Raw genomic sequence first — 16,460 nt, 5'->3', positions numbered from 1 at the left:
ACTTTGATCATCTGGTTATAATTAAGCTATATATATAATGCTGTTAATGACATTGGTTTACAAATTAAATACACAGAACTACTAAAATGTTGTGATTAAAAAGCATTTGGAATGCCAAGTCGCACAAAAATGATCAGAACCTACAAAGACTGTAATGTAATTGTAAAATTATCCTTTCAGCTCTTCAAATCAGTCAGTTCGTAAGGCTGTGCAAAAAATACAATTCCCAGAAGCAATATTCCTCGTAGGAGTGACTCGCGCATGCGTGTTCATTTGTGTCCCTTCTTTGCATTAAAAGAGGAGCGAGTCTCCAGATAAGAATTAAAAATTGATACACAAACCTGAAAATCCATTGACAGCTGCCGCTTTGATACATGGAGTCACACAATACTTAGATAGTCTTTCGGCGGAGCTGCAAATTTTACAAGCGGGCAAATCGAACCCGAAAACAAGGTGGAGTGACAGAAAGGGAGGCTGTTTATGTAGCTAGCTTGCTAGCTGGCTAGGCTACAGGGTCTCTGACGAGGAGGACAAAACACTGAAGAAAAATTCGACAATCACCCTTTCCTGACGGAAAGGGCTACGGCTTTCCTCCTCCTGACAAGCCTGCCGTTATGGCTCACCTCCGGGACTTGAGGAACCAGGTAATTCTGGGGGTCCTTTCTTAAGGGGGGTTGGGGGGAGGACAAATAAGGGGAGGGGGGCTGGGGAGCAAATTCTGCAAATGCGCTGGGTGAGCGCATTGGCTTTTACTGTCACGACTTGGCTAACTAGAGGCATTCTTAGAAAAGTGAAGGGAAGGGATGCACTTGTTCAGTGGAGCACTGATATACAATTTAGCTAATTATCGTGCTAGCTAGCTATTTGTTTCATTTATGCGGATGGCTTGATGGCTATTTGGCTTGCCAGTTACAAGCAGATTACTTGTGTGAATAGTGAGCTTGCTAGGTTTACAGCCAGAAAATATTTAACGTTATACTTTGCGAGCTTGATAGAATACAGGCAATAACTGTAATACTTGGTTTAACTAGCGATACATTGGTATTGTACTTTGGATGGGAACCTGGAAGGGATGGGCTGGACACTGACATTATTCCAACATTAGTGTGTAGTTGATAACATGTGTCCCACTATATGTGAATTGAGACATGGCGTGTCTTCAAAGCAGTTTATATAATCAATATAAGCGTTAGTTAGCTGTACGTATAAATATGAAAATTGAATATAAGCTTTAGGCAAAGGACAGTCTACCAATTTTTGTCTCAAAATAATTTTCTGTTTGTCGTGCAGTTCTAGTGTAGTTATAGTGTTGTTCTAGGGCCTATATGAACATTGGGGAGTAATTTGAGTTGGTGTTTGACTTTTGAGATAAGTTTGACAAATAGTAGCTAGTACATTCAGTTAAGCCTGTTCCTAGTTTGGGGTTGGGTCCCATGCATCATTGGTGCATTTGACTCTTGGACAAAATAAGACATCTTTGATTGATCGGTATAAATATTTGACTAATTACTGAAATATTTCGGACCAATGCCATTTTTGCAATGTTATCTGCAACTTATTTGGATTTGGCATTCATTTTACATGGCCTTCTTTTGACTTGAGTGGCATAACTATTCATGGCAGGCTGGTGATATTATCGAAACCTTTTCCGGGTGAGCTTATCATTTTTATTAATTTTATGAGACTAATATAAGTGCAGTCCTGAAAGATAATGAGGACAGCCAGTGAGTGGAGTGGCCATTACGATACATATTTTAGTACATCTTTGTCAATGATTAAAAATAGTTTGTTTATGCGGTTCATAAATCCTGTTAGATGGATACTTCTCCTAGCCTCATATTCCATTTAATCAGTCCTGTCCAGCTGACCTTAGTTGAAATTACAGTCTACCCCAAAACAAACTTTGGGGGCTGTACTCAAGGCTGGATCCTGTAAAGCCAGCCAATTCCACCAGCAGCCTTCTTGCATCTTGTAAATAGGCAAAAAAAAAAAACATGGAATTATCTCTTGTAGAGTGTGTGGACTGTTTTTGTGGGAAGGGCAGAATTACCTTTTTGGAGTGTTTATATATATATATATATGTGGAATACTGGTGTCAAAAATCTGGATAGTGGCTCCAGACTATGCAGGAACTATAGCTTACTGTGGGTGGGGATAGTGTGTACTGTACCTGCCAAAGTTGGCCACACACCATTCAAAAAGCAGTGATTTGTTTTCCTGCTGCATCGCCTCAGCAACAGATTTGAATGGTAATGCACACAAAAGGAGTGAGTCTGTCAGGGAACTCCATGCAGAGTGGAGTGTGGAGGACACCCTGGGGCAACATCTGCTCTTCACGCTGGGAGAACACGTGCTGACCAAAAGAACGGACAAGGAAACCTTTCCTAAAATGTCCTTTCCTTCATTTTACTGCCCTGCACGCTCATTTAAAAGAGCATAAAAGGCTCATTACTGTGAAAGGCCCCGAGTACACAACTTACACCGGTAGGGACAGGGCGTATCTCCTGAACTTTGATCATATGATGTCAACGTGTGTGGAATCCAAGTGGGATTGAACTGCGCACCATTCATAAAAATATTGCGGCTCAGGATACCGTAGTGTGCATACTCAAGTCACGCACGCGTCCAGACACATTGGGCCTATTCAGTAGCGCAATAATACGGCGCTTAATTATACATAATACTAGCGCCTAATTGTTGCAGCAGTCCATACCAGTAAGAAGGATTTGAACCGTTATAATTGGCTTGAAAACGTTAAATTCCTTTGCGAAGCATCTCTTAAAATCTGTGAATGAGACTGCCTCAACAGTTGTTACTTACAAAAAAACCCAAAATGTCAAGTTGACGATCTGGCACTGCCATTTTTAAAAATAAGAGAACTTCAGTTAACATACAAGTTAGATGCTAAAATTTTGCAGAATGCATGTAAATAACTGGATTTTATTCCCCAAGTTCTGCTGCGCATGAGAGCGGTGCAAAAGCACCACATGATTTAGGCGGAAGAGACCCTTTTTATTCTTTCGGTTTTGTATTCATTATCAGTTTGTGAAACCAGGAGTCATATAGGTGATTTGCCAGTGACTCATGTAATAGGCCTGCGTTAGATTACAAGTTGTTTAACCCCTTAAAATTTAACCCCTTACAAAAAAAACCCTGCTGTCTTAAATAAACCCCAGTATTTCCAAAACTATATACAGTACTGGTTCTAAGCTTGAAATAAAGAGCACACATGTACCAAAATGACCAAATCCCCTGATCCTATGATCCTTGATCCACATACAGGACATATTTATTCTGAAATACAATAAAAGGAATCCAAAAATAATTTGTGTTTTCTTTTTTCAGCAGTGGTTACCTGTACTTATGATACTGGATGAAACCAGATTCTTTTTCCAGTCATACCCCATGATGTTTACAACACTAGGAAAAAAGTTTGGAGTTGATTGAACAAAGCAGTAGCATTTGACATGTGTTTTTACCAAAACTGGGTCCAAGTGTCCCCCAAACCACTCCAAATTGGAACATTGTGAACATCTGTTTTTCCCCACCCATCTTCCACTTCCGGAAGTTAGGCTAATTTTATCAAGGGTGCTTCCCCCTGGAACTACACAATCCGCATTCCCTCTTCTTTGGCTAAGCCCTGTGTTTCAGTCAAAAGGTATGCTTTTGGAGAGCTTCTGTGCATAATGGTTGCTTATTGCACACACTAATAATCAAACCACTTGGTTTTCCCTTGCTGCGCCCTCTGATGTACTTGTGCTCAACTGTCAGGGGAAGGGGAGGGAGGGGGGACCAGCTGTAGCCCTGTAATTTGCATATGCAAACTATGTGAAATGATCTGGAAGAATACGAGCCTGTCAGGTGACTGCAACATATAACGGTGTTTCCAGTCATGATGGCTAGATCATAGAGAGAGACGATTTTTCAGGTATGGTCTTGCTTTCTGATGATTAACTCAGCAATGGAATGTCTGAAATTGAATGGAATCGAGGTAATTTTCACAGTTTGTAAGGTAAGAAGTTGCTTATTTAGAAAAATGGCAATTTTTCTGTTTGAAATTGTTTTTACATCTACAGAAATGTTTGTTTTTTGGTACTCCTGAAAAGGCATTCTACTCAAGGGGAAATAATGCATTGACTTTTCCTAGTCTATGTACAAAGAGTGGATTTATTTGTTTTGGCTTGGGGGTAATTTGTTAAGTAAATCTCAGTAGAGAAGCAGCTGTTTGTTTTGTTGTGGACAGTTTTTGGATTATAAAATACCGTAATCATCAACCAGGTGCGTCAATTTCAGCCTTCCTTTGGGAAGGGGGGACTGCCTTGTTATTTCTTTTGTTATCTCTAGTGGTTGTACCAATTGAGACATGGTTTTTTTGCATCAAAGTATGAAGAGTCTAAGCTTTACACCAGTATGTGGGCTATTACACTGCATCTTTAATCAATGACCAGTAAAAGCAATAATTTAAGACAATGTTATTGGTAGATGATGGTGTCTAATTTCATGGCCAGTGGAATTTAAGGGTTTAAGTAGCCTAAAGATGACAAAAAACACTCACATATTTAGCATCCATGTGTGGTATGAATTTTCAGTTTATCAAGTGTTGATAGGCTACATTATGTTGTTTCCCTGCAAATGTATACATATATTTAAATTGTGGAGAGTGGTCCTGCATTTGTAGCCTACATCCTCTTCCACAGCACGTAAATATCTCACCCCGTTTCTCAAGGCTGTCGGTGACCCACCCTGTTAACCGTCGCATCACCCCACACGCTTATAATAGGCTTATAATAGGCTATTAATCTCCGGGGGCCCGCGGTGTGGCTATCAGGAGCTGTGTGCAGCCGCTGGCGCCGTCGCTTCTGTGTGGGAGAAATGTAGGCTACCCGCCGCGGAGCTTCTCCTTTTGTCTGCGCGCGGCGCCGCCGGTTATCAGTCTCGCTGGCCGGACGGCGTGTACCGCTGACTCACTCGTTCCCTGTGAAGCTCCGTGATTCAGCTGCTCGATGAGGACCGCAGCGTCTCCCTACGCCATCCGTCTTGTGCGAGCCACGAGCACGCTTACGTAAACGGGCGAAAAAAAAAAACCTAAAGGGCCGCGGACCTATATTTAGCAGCGTATCTTGCTTTTTGAGTTTTAGCCCGCTGAGGGCGTCGATCGTTACGGAAGGGTGGTGGCCTGGATTAAACTTGATGGCGAGCGCCGTACATGACTGCACGCGCGTCGGTGGAGAACGGAGCTCCTGTTAACGGGGATGGGCGGCCTTCTGCTCTGCTGCAGGTGAGCTGGACTGACGTGCAGTCCGGGCTGCGCCCGGAGGCTGAGGATGACTCTGCAGCAAAAGGACAGCAGCAGAGCCGGCATGTACATCGTCGGCTGTCCCTCAGACCTGTCCCCGCAGACACAAAGAGCAGGCTGCTGACGATGCACTGCTGGCGCTCGTGCGCACTTACATCATGCTGACAGCCTGGAGCCTTCAGTAATTGAGTGACTGAGTCAGGCTTTGGAAATACAAATTAGTCAGGAGGTGTCTGAAGCAGTTTGGCTTTATGGCGTTGTTCAATGGTGTGTCTGTCAGGTAGCTAAATGTATGTATGATCATATGAATGTGAAATGCTGAATATCACTCAAGAATGCCCCCTCCATTTAAACTAAAGTACATGCTTTTTCAAAAGTACTGTTTCATTATACCATTGATTCAGATTTTCAGTTGAATAAATTGTCTACATGATATGGAAAAATAAAACTGTATATTGAGTTGAAAAGTAAATAAATACATAAATAAGAAGGACAAGGTTTCGTTTAACCCCTGAGTTGCAAAAGAGATGCACAGTCCACGGTGACAGTGCATGTGTAGTGTATATGCCCGGTTGCCTAGTAACTGCAGGTGGAAGAGGTGTTCTCGCTGAATATCAGGTTTATCATTGGCACCAACATTTAGTCACTTGCCAAAGGTGGTATTGAGACACTGTGACATCCTTAGGAAACCCCCCCCACCCCCGTTGGACCATGGCAAGATCCTGCTCATCTTTTCCCTTCAACACACTTTTTAATAATTTCTCAGTCAGTAGTATGAAGTAATGTTATGTAGGCTACAGTTTGTCTTTGAATATTAGTCTGTAATTTTTAGATCAGAATTGAGTGCAAATGTGTTTGCACTGGGAGTATTTCATTTTTATTAGGTTCCAGTAAACCCCAGCTAAAATTTGACTTTGGTGTGTGTCTTAGAATAGTGTGAGTGTAGGCCGTTTATCACAATGGAGACCACATGCATCGTCTTCCTTCCTGGTTCAGCTCAGGAGTTCCTCTGAGTGTTGAAACATTTTCCGTTAATAAATGCCAGCTAAAAATTGAAAAAATGACAATATGACAAAAACACCAATTTCAAAATATTAGTCTTCTTGATACCTCCGGATGCATTGTGCATCACTGGGGCAGCTACACCCACTCTCAATGTCGTCATGACGTAGCTGAGTCAAAGAGGCATGCTTTAGATACAGTGCGCGGCAAGTAAAATATCTAGACCACCTGCAGTCTTACTTCTAACCTTTCAACAGTGGGGGGGATCAATAAAATGCAATCACATTGAATCTCGCTTTATTTGCCCTTTAAGCCTTCATGTTCAGAGAGCTTCAACACCCTACTGATAATGCCATCTTTGGTTTAAGCGCGCTCTCTCTTGCTCTCTCTCTCTCTCTCTTTGTGTGCGTTTGACACGCGTGTGCGTCCGCGCAGAACTCTCGTCTGGACCCAGAGGAGTACTTCACCAAGCTGGAGCGCATTGGGAAGGGCTCCTTCGGGGAGGTGTACAAGGGCATCAACAACCGCACCAAGGAGGTGGTGGCCATCAAGATCATCGACCTGGAGGAGGCCGAGGACGAGATCGAGGACATCCAGCAGGAGATCACCGTGCTCAGCCAGTGCGACAGCCCCTTCGTCACCAAGTACTTCGGCTCCTTCCTCAAGGTGCTTCCTTCACCCCACCTGCTGTCTGCAGCCGACCTCCAAGCCATTCTAGAAGCACCAGATGTTTATTTGCTAGGATCTAGAGCAGCGGCAATCAACCCTGTTCCTGGAGATCTGCGATCTTTTAGGTTTTCGTTTCAACCCTAATTCGGCACACCTGACTCTACTAATCAGCAGCTCAACTAAACCATTCTCCAGGAACTGAGTTGGTTATCACTGATCTATAGTATGAGGCAAATGACTGGATGAGTGTGGAATAATGAGGGTGCTGGGGAAGGGTTTGGATCAAAACTCATTTGAACAAACATGGAGTCATTAAAAATGAACTGTGCTTAAAATCAGCCTGGTGCATCTAACCGTAACTGAAAAATAATAGGCGGGGCTCACACTGAAAAACACATAAATAACACCTGTTTTCTTCTTCTTTTTTGTTCATTTACTGATATTAACATGTGACGCCAAAACAGGCTAACAGCCATTTTGTAATTAGAACAGACGGTGGCTTGAATGCCTAAACGTGTGCTTACCAGCTTCACCCTGATACCAGTAACTTAATGAGGAACCCAAATAATGTAAATGTATGGTTCTTCTTTTTTGAATGTGAGCCCTACCTGTTTTTTGAGAACAAAGAAAGTGCTGGAATGGTAAAATGTTCATGAAGCGATGACAAGCTAAGCTGAATGGCTAAGCTAGGCTGAGTGTACATATGATGCGTATTAAAAATGGCTCAGTTAAGGAAGCCTGAGCAGAGCTCGGGTCAGTAAATAAGGCTGTGCACTAAAGCTGAACTCTACTTCCCTGTACCACTGGCACAGATCTCACAGCAACACTGTGTTCTTGCAGGGGACCAAGCTGTGGATCATCATGGAGTATCTGGGAGGGGGCTCAGCCCTAGACCTGGTAAGCGCTCATTGTCACCCCCTGTACGGGGGCCGGAGCTTAGCCCCGCATCGCTCGAACTGCCGGTGACTCTGACCGCTCTCTTCCCGCAGCTGAAGCCGGGGCCTCTGGAGGAGACGTACATCGCCACCATCCTGAGGGAGATCCTGAAGGGGCTGGATTACCTGCATTCCGAAAGGAAGATCCACCGGGACATCAAAGGTCCGAGCCTGGCGCCGTCAGGGTCCCAGAACCAGGGAACTGAGCCCAGCCAAAACCAGCGCACTTTTCAGTCCCTTTCAGGCTCTTAGAGCCAGGCACCTCATTGCTGTCTATATTCACCATAGGCTCATATCATCTGTACATTAATGCTATTATCCAAACACGGTCCGTAAATTAAAGCAAAATCATCTTTTAAATTATTGCAAATATAGTCATTTATTCAATTCTATCCATTCTGATACTAGAAGTCAACATTCTGCCATATGTTTGTCAGTTGAAGTAAAGATGTGGCATATGCGATGTTGCGGCCTTGGAGGGCTGCACCGAACTCTGCGTTTGTCCTGTGGCTTTTCTTTCCTCAAATTCCTCCCCTTGTCCCCCCCCCCCCCGAGCAGCAGCCAACGTGCTCCTGTCGGAGCAGGGTGACGTGAAGCTGGCGGACTTTGGGGTGGCCGGGCAGCTGACGGACACTCAGATCAAGAGGAACACGTTTGTGGGCACGCCCTTTTGGATGGCGCCCGAGGTCATCAAACAGTCGGCGTACGACTTCAAGGTGAGCTCGCAGCCCGGCTCTGCTCTCTGCGTGGCGGGTCCGAGTCCAGCCTGCCGGAGACAAAGTACTACCATGGAAGGCTGGCACTGTGTGCAACAGGTTTCGGTTTCTTCAAAGCAGTCAGAGTGGTTTCATTAGCAGAAACACTTCTGGCTGTATTTTGAAACCAAACGGTCTGATTGATTTTTACCTTTCTGTGCAGCACGGGCAAAAAGTGAGCCTTTTTTTGCACAGTCGCCGAGACTGCTGGTTGTTCCTTTAGATTCATTCAGAGTTCATTCCAGTATTGACTCATGGTTATGGAATAGCTTGCCCAGATGCATTGTATTTTGGGCCTGTTATCTCTGCCATAAAACAAGCCACCCTCAGCAGGCCATGCTGTAATCTGACCATTTCCTGTCATAAACGCTGCTTCTTGCACTTCCTTTTATTTTAGTTTCGGTTGCGGTCTGTGTGTTATGTTCTAGACTAATATTGAATAATGTTATCTTTACCTTTAATCTCTGTTCTTTTCAATTATTACTGTTTATTTACACATTGTTATTTACTCTGAGCACTCAGAAAATTGCTCTTTGAGTACATTTAAAAATATATGCAGTGGAAAAACTGCTGTAAAACACAGAAAGCGTGAAGATTGCTATTTAGGTTGTGTTCTACCGCAGGCGGACATCTGGTCCCTGGGAATCACAGCCATCGAGCTGGCGAAGGGGGAACCCCCAAACTCAGACCTGCATCCCATGAGGGTCCTCTTCCTCATTCCCAAGAACAATCCGCCCACCCTCGAGGGCACCTACAGCAAGCCTTTCAAGGAGTTTGTGGAGGCCTGCCTCAACAAAGATCCCCGATTCGTGAGTACGGCCTTCATTCCTGCCCCGTTGACAGGGGAGCTTCGGTACGCAGACAGCTGCGTTTCAGTCACAGACGCTCCACAGTAACCAGATGGTCAGCTCTCGCATTCCTTTCTTCTTCTCTACTTCTGTACATGAGGAGACTCTGGTTGGTAAAGGGAGTTTCCAGAGCTGTATTGGTTTATGTACCTCCAGGTCAAGGTTAACTGAACATCCTTTGCCACGGGTAACTTGGCGGGGCCCCCCATGAGATGTATCACAATGATATTCATAAGATGAATCAAAATTAAACATTTCAGCCTTAACTGTGGGGAAAGCAGTGTTCAGTTTAAAAGAGTGTTCAGTTCAAATAATACAGAGCTTACCAACTGGAATGTGTGCTGCAGTGCTCTCTGCCTCTCACAGTGCTGTCCTTTCCGTAGAGACCCACAGCCAAGGAGCTGCTGAAGCACAAGTTCATCACACGCTACACCAAGAAGACGTCCTACCTGGCGGAGCTCATCGACCGGTACCGCCGCTGGAAGTCGGAGGGCCACGGAGAGGAGTCCAGCTCCGACGACTCGGACATGTGCGTGCGCCGAATCCGTCAGGCCTTCCCGCTCGTACCTCCACCTCATTTCCCATCCTGCCTTACCTGCACCTCGCTGCCTGTTCCCCCATCCGGTTAACCCGTAATTAAACCTCTCCTTGTGCAGCGGCCTCGAGTTGTGCATTTCTTTGGTAATGCTCGGCGTTGTGTGCGAGAGTTCTGACCGTTTGCGGTCCCACACAGGGACGGTGACGGGGACGACAGGGACCAGTGTCCCATGTGGACCTTCCCCACAGTGCGGCCCAGCTCCCTGAACAAACTGCAGAGGAGCTTCAACAATTCGGACTCAAAGGTGAGGGCAGTCCTGCGTGATGACAAACAGACAAACAGCTCTTCCTTCTGCGGTACACAACTGGACCTTAGAGCAAAGGAGCCCACCTGTGACTTAGCATGCTTTAGCAATAATCATTTGTCATCTTAATGAATTATTCATATGATTAAGAGGGCAGAAGATCTTTTCTGAGAAGTTGCGAGGTTGAAGTTCTTGTCTTGCTAACCTAGAGTGCTTTCTATCTGTAGGAGGTGTCTTAAAAAGGTCAGCTAAGTATGGAAATTGAGCTATCTGCTTGTTTTCTGTACAGATGACAGAGGCAGTGAAGAGGCAGCCCAAGTCTCAGTGTCTCTCATCGCTGATCACACCCATCTTCAGAGAGGTAAAGACCATCTGAGAGTTCAATGCTGACATCAGTAAAGATATCAGTAACATCATGTGTTGAATGATAGCATCTGAAGCAGTCGCTGGCCAGTCCATAGGATCTCTTTTGGTCACACTGATAACAGCATTCAGTCCACACCAATTGAAACAGTATTTGATGAAGTCATTTCATAAGTCATATATAAGGCTGAAATGGGCTGCTGTGTGGCTCATCTTGTTAAGGCACCATTCTAGTGCATGGATAGGACCCCATCCATGGGTCTAGTATGGAATCCATTCCATCCAAATGCCAAATGACTGTGGCTGGCAGCCTCGTAGGGCGACACACAATTGGGTCGAGTGTTGCCCAGGGACGGAAGGGTTTCAGTCAGCCGAGATGACAGCATCATCTCGGCACCAGTGACTGTTCATCATGCAAGTCATGCCTGAGCGAGCTCGACGTGCAAACTGTGGTGTGATAAGAAACAGGGAGTGATATCGAATGCATTAGGAGAGAGCACATGCTTCCCCTCTGGCTCTGAAGTCAACAGTGGTGGCTGCAGTGTGAGCCTGACTTGAACATTCCAAACTGGGCAGTAAAAGAGGGAAAAAACATGAAAAAATTATATGGGTTGAAATTATGGCCTTGACTGGTGGAGCTTCCCGGTTGCTGCCAACAAAACCAATCCAAAAAGATTTGTCGTCCACAGCAGTCACTTTCCTTCAGATCGGTGGATCAGATCGCTAATGATGACTCCGCCCATCGAGCGGTTCTCGAAGCCCCGGTTGTTTGTCTGTTTAGCCCCTCTGACTGAGCCGTGGTCCCGGTTGACTCCTGTGTTTAGCTGAAGGAGAAGCGGCACGCGGGCGGCGGCAGCTTGGGCGCCGTCGAGGAGCTGGAGAACGCGTTCAGCCTGGCCGAGGAGTCCTGCCCGGGCATCTCCGACCGCCTGGTCACGCACATGATGGAGAGAGTACGCATGTGAGTGGCCGACCGCCCGGGTTTCCAGAGGCACGGGGAGAAACCAGGCGGTTTATCCCAGAAACGGACACTTAACCAAGCTTTAGCCACAACATCGAGGCTATCGAAGTTTGAGATGAAAATCTGAAACGTCCAAGAAAAAGTCATCCATATAATTAATGAAATTTTAAGATTGTTTTGCGAGGCCAGCTGATTTCATTGAAGAGCACAGGCAACAAAATTGAATTAATTTACCGCTGATGTAATGGAAATGTGGAATTACAAACTTTGGGGGGGTGGGATTAGTTAGACATGAATCATAGATCTGTTTTTCAGAATTACTCATTATTCTCCCAGTTGGACTATTTGATCTAAACTCCACTGGGAGACTATGTAACCACCACATTGACGATGGCAAATCCCCACAGAAAGTCAGAATGCTTTCATGAAGGTCCTTAGATGCCCTCCCCACGCCCTGACCCCCTCTCTCTTCTCCACCCCCCGCCAGGTTTTCACTAAACGGGAACACCACGCCCTCGTCGCGGTGAGACCCGGTGGCTGCCATCCCACCACCCCCCCCCACCCCCCCACCCTGGGAAAACCATCTGGACAAACCCCTCCCTGCCCATCCAGTCCCAGGTGCTTCTGGCTCCCAGAGACCAGAGCTCTCCTGCTCACCACCCCCTTCCACTCCCCACAGACCTTTTAATTAGAGCTTACAATCCAATATTTTTACACTTTTTCGTCATAGAACTGTGAATGTTTAAAAAAAAAAACAAATTTCAGGGGCTGTGTATAAACCATGAGGCCATGTCATACCCAATAAACTCAACGGAGGTGAAGGCGGGTCGCTAGTTATGTGCTTCTTGGCCGGGCCCACCCGGCACAACGGTCACATGCGACGGAGGTCGATGCCACGCAAAAACATGAGGGGGAGGGGAAATCCAGAGAGGAGAGAAAGCAGAGACAGGATTGCTGTTAAAGTCCAAATTTTATTTGTCTTTTCACTGAAATAACGCTTGATCGGCAACATGCAGGGTCTGCAGGAACGGGACTCCTACACGCTACTAAATAAATAGACAGGAAGTCATGTGAGAGTGAGAACATCTCTTGAGGAGGAAATAAATCAAACGAGCAAGGTGGGGACAGACGGGTGCATGGCGGAGCCCCCTGACCGGTTTCTAAACGCTCCCCGATAAAGAAGTTACATTTCTTCTTTTTTTTTTGGGTGGGGGGGCGGTGATGCTCGGAGCTCTGTCCCACAGGCCCCTCGCGTCCAGACCGAGCGAGAGAGAATTCCAGTCCTCACATACAACAGAGACTACAATGCAGCTGCACTTTATAACAGGGGGGGTATATGGGGCTGAATTCTCACCATTAGCCAATGTAAAGCAACTTGTGCTCACTTTGATTTATACACAGTTTACAGGTAGGGGGCGCTGTTCTTTCGGTGACCAGGTTTCCATGTCTAATTAAGACCTCCAGCGGCGAGTGATCCGTCGAGCAATCTGTAACCGTCCTCCCACAGCAATACCTGAATGACCATAGCGATTTAATTTTTACTAACGATGTGACATTTCACGTCGATTCATCGAGAATTGCGGTATAAAATACTGTGTATGGGTTACGATGTCAGCTTATACTGGCCTTTGTGCAGAAGGGAAAATTGATATGGATGTAAACTCCCATTGACAACTATAAAAGCTCTCACAGAAGGAAAAATGGACATTGTCATTACATGGAATACATGCCTATTATAAAGGTTTTTACTGAAGAACTAAACTATTTCAAATGAAATATTTTAAACGTTTAACTTGGAGAGGAGCTTGGATGAACTAAAAAATATGATACTGTTTGTACCCTCAGTACAACATCAATGCTTTCCTGTTAGTGACAGTGCTCATTACTCTTTAATTTGAAACATTTTGGCATTCTCAAAATGATGAACATATTAATTGTTTAAGCCTGTTATGTACTAAAAATACTGTGAAAACCTGTATGTGCAAAATAACTCACCCACTGCGTGCAGTGCACCTGACAGACACTGCTGTACCAGTGTGTTCAGACAGACCTTTATGCTTCTTTCAAGTGTAATCCATTCAGTTTAAATGTAGTTAATTTGCCTGCACCAAACTCATTTGGACTGGCTTTATTTTTTCAATTAAGCACGGCTAATTGCCTTGTTGTGTGTTCAGAATGGGTACAGAAAAGCATAGTGGATTTCAACAAATCACAGAACCCAGTCACCAAACACAGTATGCCCCATGAGTAGACCTGGCATACTACTGGTGCTGTGAAGCACTAGCCATTATTTAAACACACACTGCAAAAGCAGTTTAAAAAAAAAAATGCAACATATAATAATGTACAAAAAACAAACTAAATCATTATTCATGAGTAGATGTGCCACAACAGCTTCAAACTTACTGACCGCAAATAATCTGTCTTGAAAACAATATAACGGATGAAATAGATATACATCTTAAGGTAACTGCTAGGCCCTTCATAAAGAATACTGCATGCAATTACAGAAAGCTCTTACAGCTCTCAACCAATCACGTGAAAGCATCTAAAGCCAACTGCAGCTCCAAGTACTCTTCCTCTGGAATCTGACCCCCCAAAGACAGCTATTGAAACACTCACTTTTGAGGATCACTGTCAAATTTTCGGTTATACAATAAGTAATGAGAATAATGGCCACATCAGTTGAAAAGCATAGTTCTTGGGTATCCAGTCCCCAGAAACGGATTTTAAGCCTGCCCCAATTGCTTTTGACTGAAATGCATCGTACTCTCCTTTCAAACTCCCCTCTGGTGCACCAACAATGTTCCATTGGGCAATAAATGGATGTTCACCATTTGTTGACCAACAGTATGTTAGACTGAAAATAAATAAAACAATAAACCTGGCTACTAAGTTAGGCCATTGTAAGTATGACTGAATACAATGCTGAAAATAAAAAATTTAAGTGAAAATGAAAAAAACAATTGTAAAGTTTTTTTTAAATGCAACAACACTGTTAATGAAGTCCCACAAATGTGATAAGTAGGGATGGGGGTACACAAGGTCACTTTGATTAGCCTGAGGGAATGACCCTGTTAGTGGTAGATTTTAAACAATCTTTTTTGGTTTTAGTTCATTTCACTTTTTTCCTGAATGACTTAAATAAATAAGCAAATTCTCCCAGAAATGGCATTGAGCATGTACTGTCACAATTCAGAATAAAAAAAATAGTAGGTCAACAAATATTTCTGTTTACTTGTACATTTGGATATTTCTGCACAATCTGCATTTGCTTCCTTTTAACAGCAGTGGTTTGAGGTTTTATCTTTAATACATCTCAGTATTCAGTCAGAATAGTCATAAATAACATACAAATTACACTCTCAGAATGCCTTAGTTATAAAAGCAAGCATTAAAAATGTTCGACATCACTTCTTTTAAAGTCAGTCTCTTTCAAAGTCATGCTCTACATAACATTCCAATCAGACCATAAATGTTTAACTACCAAACCAGTCTGAGAAATTACTGCTTCAATAGGCCCTGCTCTCATTTTATCTTCACACCTCTGTCTGAACGGCAGTGTTCACCAAGTAAGGCCCACATGCAGCCCCACCCTCACACCCATCCCAAGCCAAAAATCCCTCCAACTCTGGCTTTTTCCCCAGAGGTGCGACGGCAACGTCAGAAACGCTCTCTGCTCAGCTACTCTCTCTTCACCTTCCATCAGACGTACGTACGGCTTCCCTGCATTTCCCAATGCCCTCACCAACATGGCGTCCTGTCAGCCCTCTACCGTTTCCACATGCGGTGTCTCACGGCACAGTGTGCCTCAGTGCTAGACTTTTCCCCTCACACTAGTCGAGATCTGTGCACCCCTTGTTCTTTTTACAGACTTCAGCTCAGGGCACCATACCCCATCCTTTCCCTGAGCAAATGTACCTCTTCTTTGACTTAACGTGTGGCTTTCTTTTTTTCCTAAATGATTATTATAAAGCTGGTCCCATTTCAGTTTCCAAAGCAATTTTCAGTTGTTTACTGCAGTCAATTGCCACAGGTGGTATAGGTAAACTTTCAGAGGTTTCAGTCTTTTCAAATTGGCAACATTTGATCTGGTCTGTGTAACACACACCACACACACCAGTGTATGTCAGGGTGTGGGTTATTCACTTTTGCATGTTACCCAATTTTACTTCCATCCTTCAACAAAAAAATGACTCCTCTTGTGAATTCAGTGCTCGCAGTCTGTCTTGCGCCAGCTGTGTAACGTGTTGCAGTCCTCAGGTACAACAGCTGTGCAGTGGAAAGAAACGGTGGCAGCAGGCATTACTCAGGACTCGAGAGACGGGCAGCGGCCTACAGAACTGTGGATGCAGCGGTAATGAAACAGGTGCACTGCTGAAATTAGGAGTTCCAAGTCAGGTGGCGTTAAAAAAAAAACATGTTGACTTCTTCCAGTCTTTTAATCTGTTACTGAACCACACCTAATACCAACGAGAGAGCCGTTTTCTCAGAAATAATAATAATAATAATAATAATAATAATAATAATAATAAAAACCAAAAATAGTTTCTCCCAGGAGTCTGTGAGGCCCCACCCCCATCTCCAGAAGCTCCGCCTACAGAGGCCCTCAGTTGCCGTTAATCTCTGGAGGGTCGCTGGGGATGAGGATACTCATTCGGCCAGTAGCGTTGGCTGCACTCTTGATCACCTCCATCCACCTGTGGAACAACAGCATAGTCCCTTATACCACCATCGCAATTAATCACTATTTTAACATTTTTAAATGCTTAACATATTGACTCCAGTT

General features: G+C 44.4%; 2 protein-coding genes across 7 annotated transcripts in view; one reads left to right on the top strand and one right to left on the bottom strand.

The window, feature by feature from the left end:
- The first annotated feature begins 264 nt into the window (after positions 1–264).
- Positions 265–13,999, top strand: stk25a (serine/threonine kinase 25a). Of its 2 annotated transcripts, none has more exons than XM_035412690.1 (11): positions 265–644; positions 6,734–6,964; positions 7,808–7,864; positions 7,957–8,065; positions 8,461–8,618; positions 9,281–9,466; positions 9,889–10,034; positions 10,239–10,347; positions 10,637–10,708; positions 11,535–11,671; positions 12,159–13,999. In XM_035412690.1, the coding sequence occupies exons 1-11, from the start codon at positions 615–617 to the stop codon at positions 12,196–12,198; spliced, it is 1,275 nt and encodes a 424-aa protein (XP_035268581.1). In that variant the 5' UTR covers positions 265–614; the 3' UTR covers positions 12,199–13,999. The 2 variants fall into 2 exon arrangements, with proteins under 2 accessions (XP_035268581.1, XP_035268580.1); XM_035412689.1 differs by lacking the exon at positions 265–644 and adding an exon at positions 3,895–4,012.
- Positions 13,785–16,460, bottom strand: part of farp2 (FERM, RhoGEF and pleckstrin domain protein 2) — a 51,005-nt gene continuing 48,329 nt past the window's right edge. For all 5 annotated transcript variants that reach the window (XM_035412684.1, XM_035412685.1, XM_035412686.1 and 2 more), the window contains one exon: positions 13,785–16,371. In XM_035412684.1, coding sequence (XP_035268575.1) covers positions 16,281–16,371 — 91 coding nt within the window. In that variant the 3' untranslated portion in view covers positions 13,785–16,280. The remainder of the gene's footprint in view (positions 16,372–16,460) is intronic.

The sequence above is a fragment of the Anguilla anguilla genome, chromosome 4 (genome assembly GCF_013347855.1).
Source record: "Anguilla anguilla isolate fAngAng1 chromosome 4, fAngAng1.pri, whole genome shotgun sequence".
Classification (NCBI taxonomy): domain Eukaryota; kingdom Metazoa; phylum Chordata; class Actinopteri; order Anguilliformes; family Anguillidae; genus Anguilla; species Anguilla anguilla.
The sequence above is the reverse complement of the archived record's forward strand: the minus strand, read 5'-3'. Positions and strand labels throughout refer to the sequence as shown.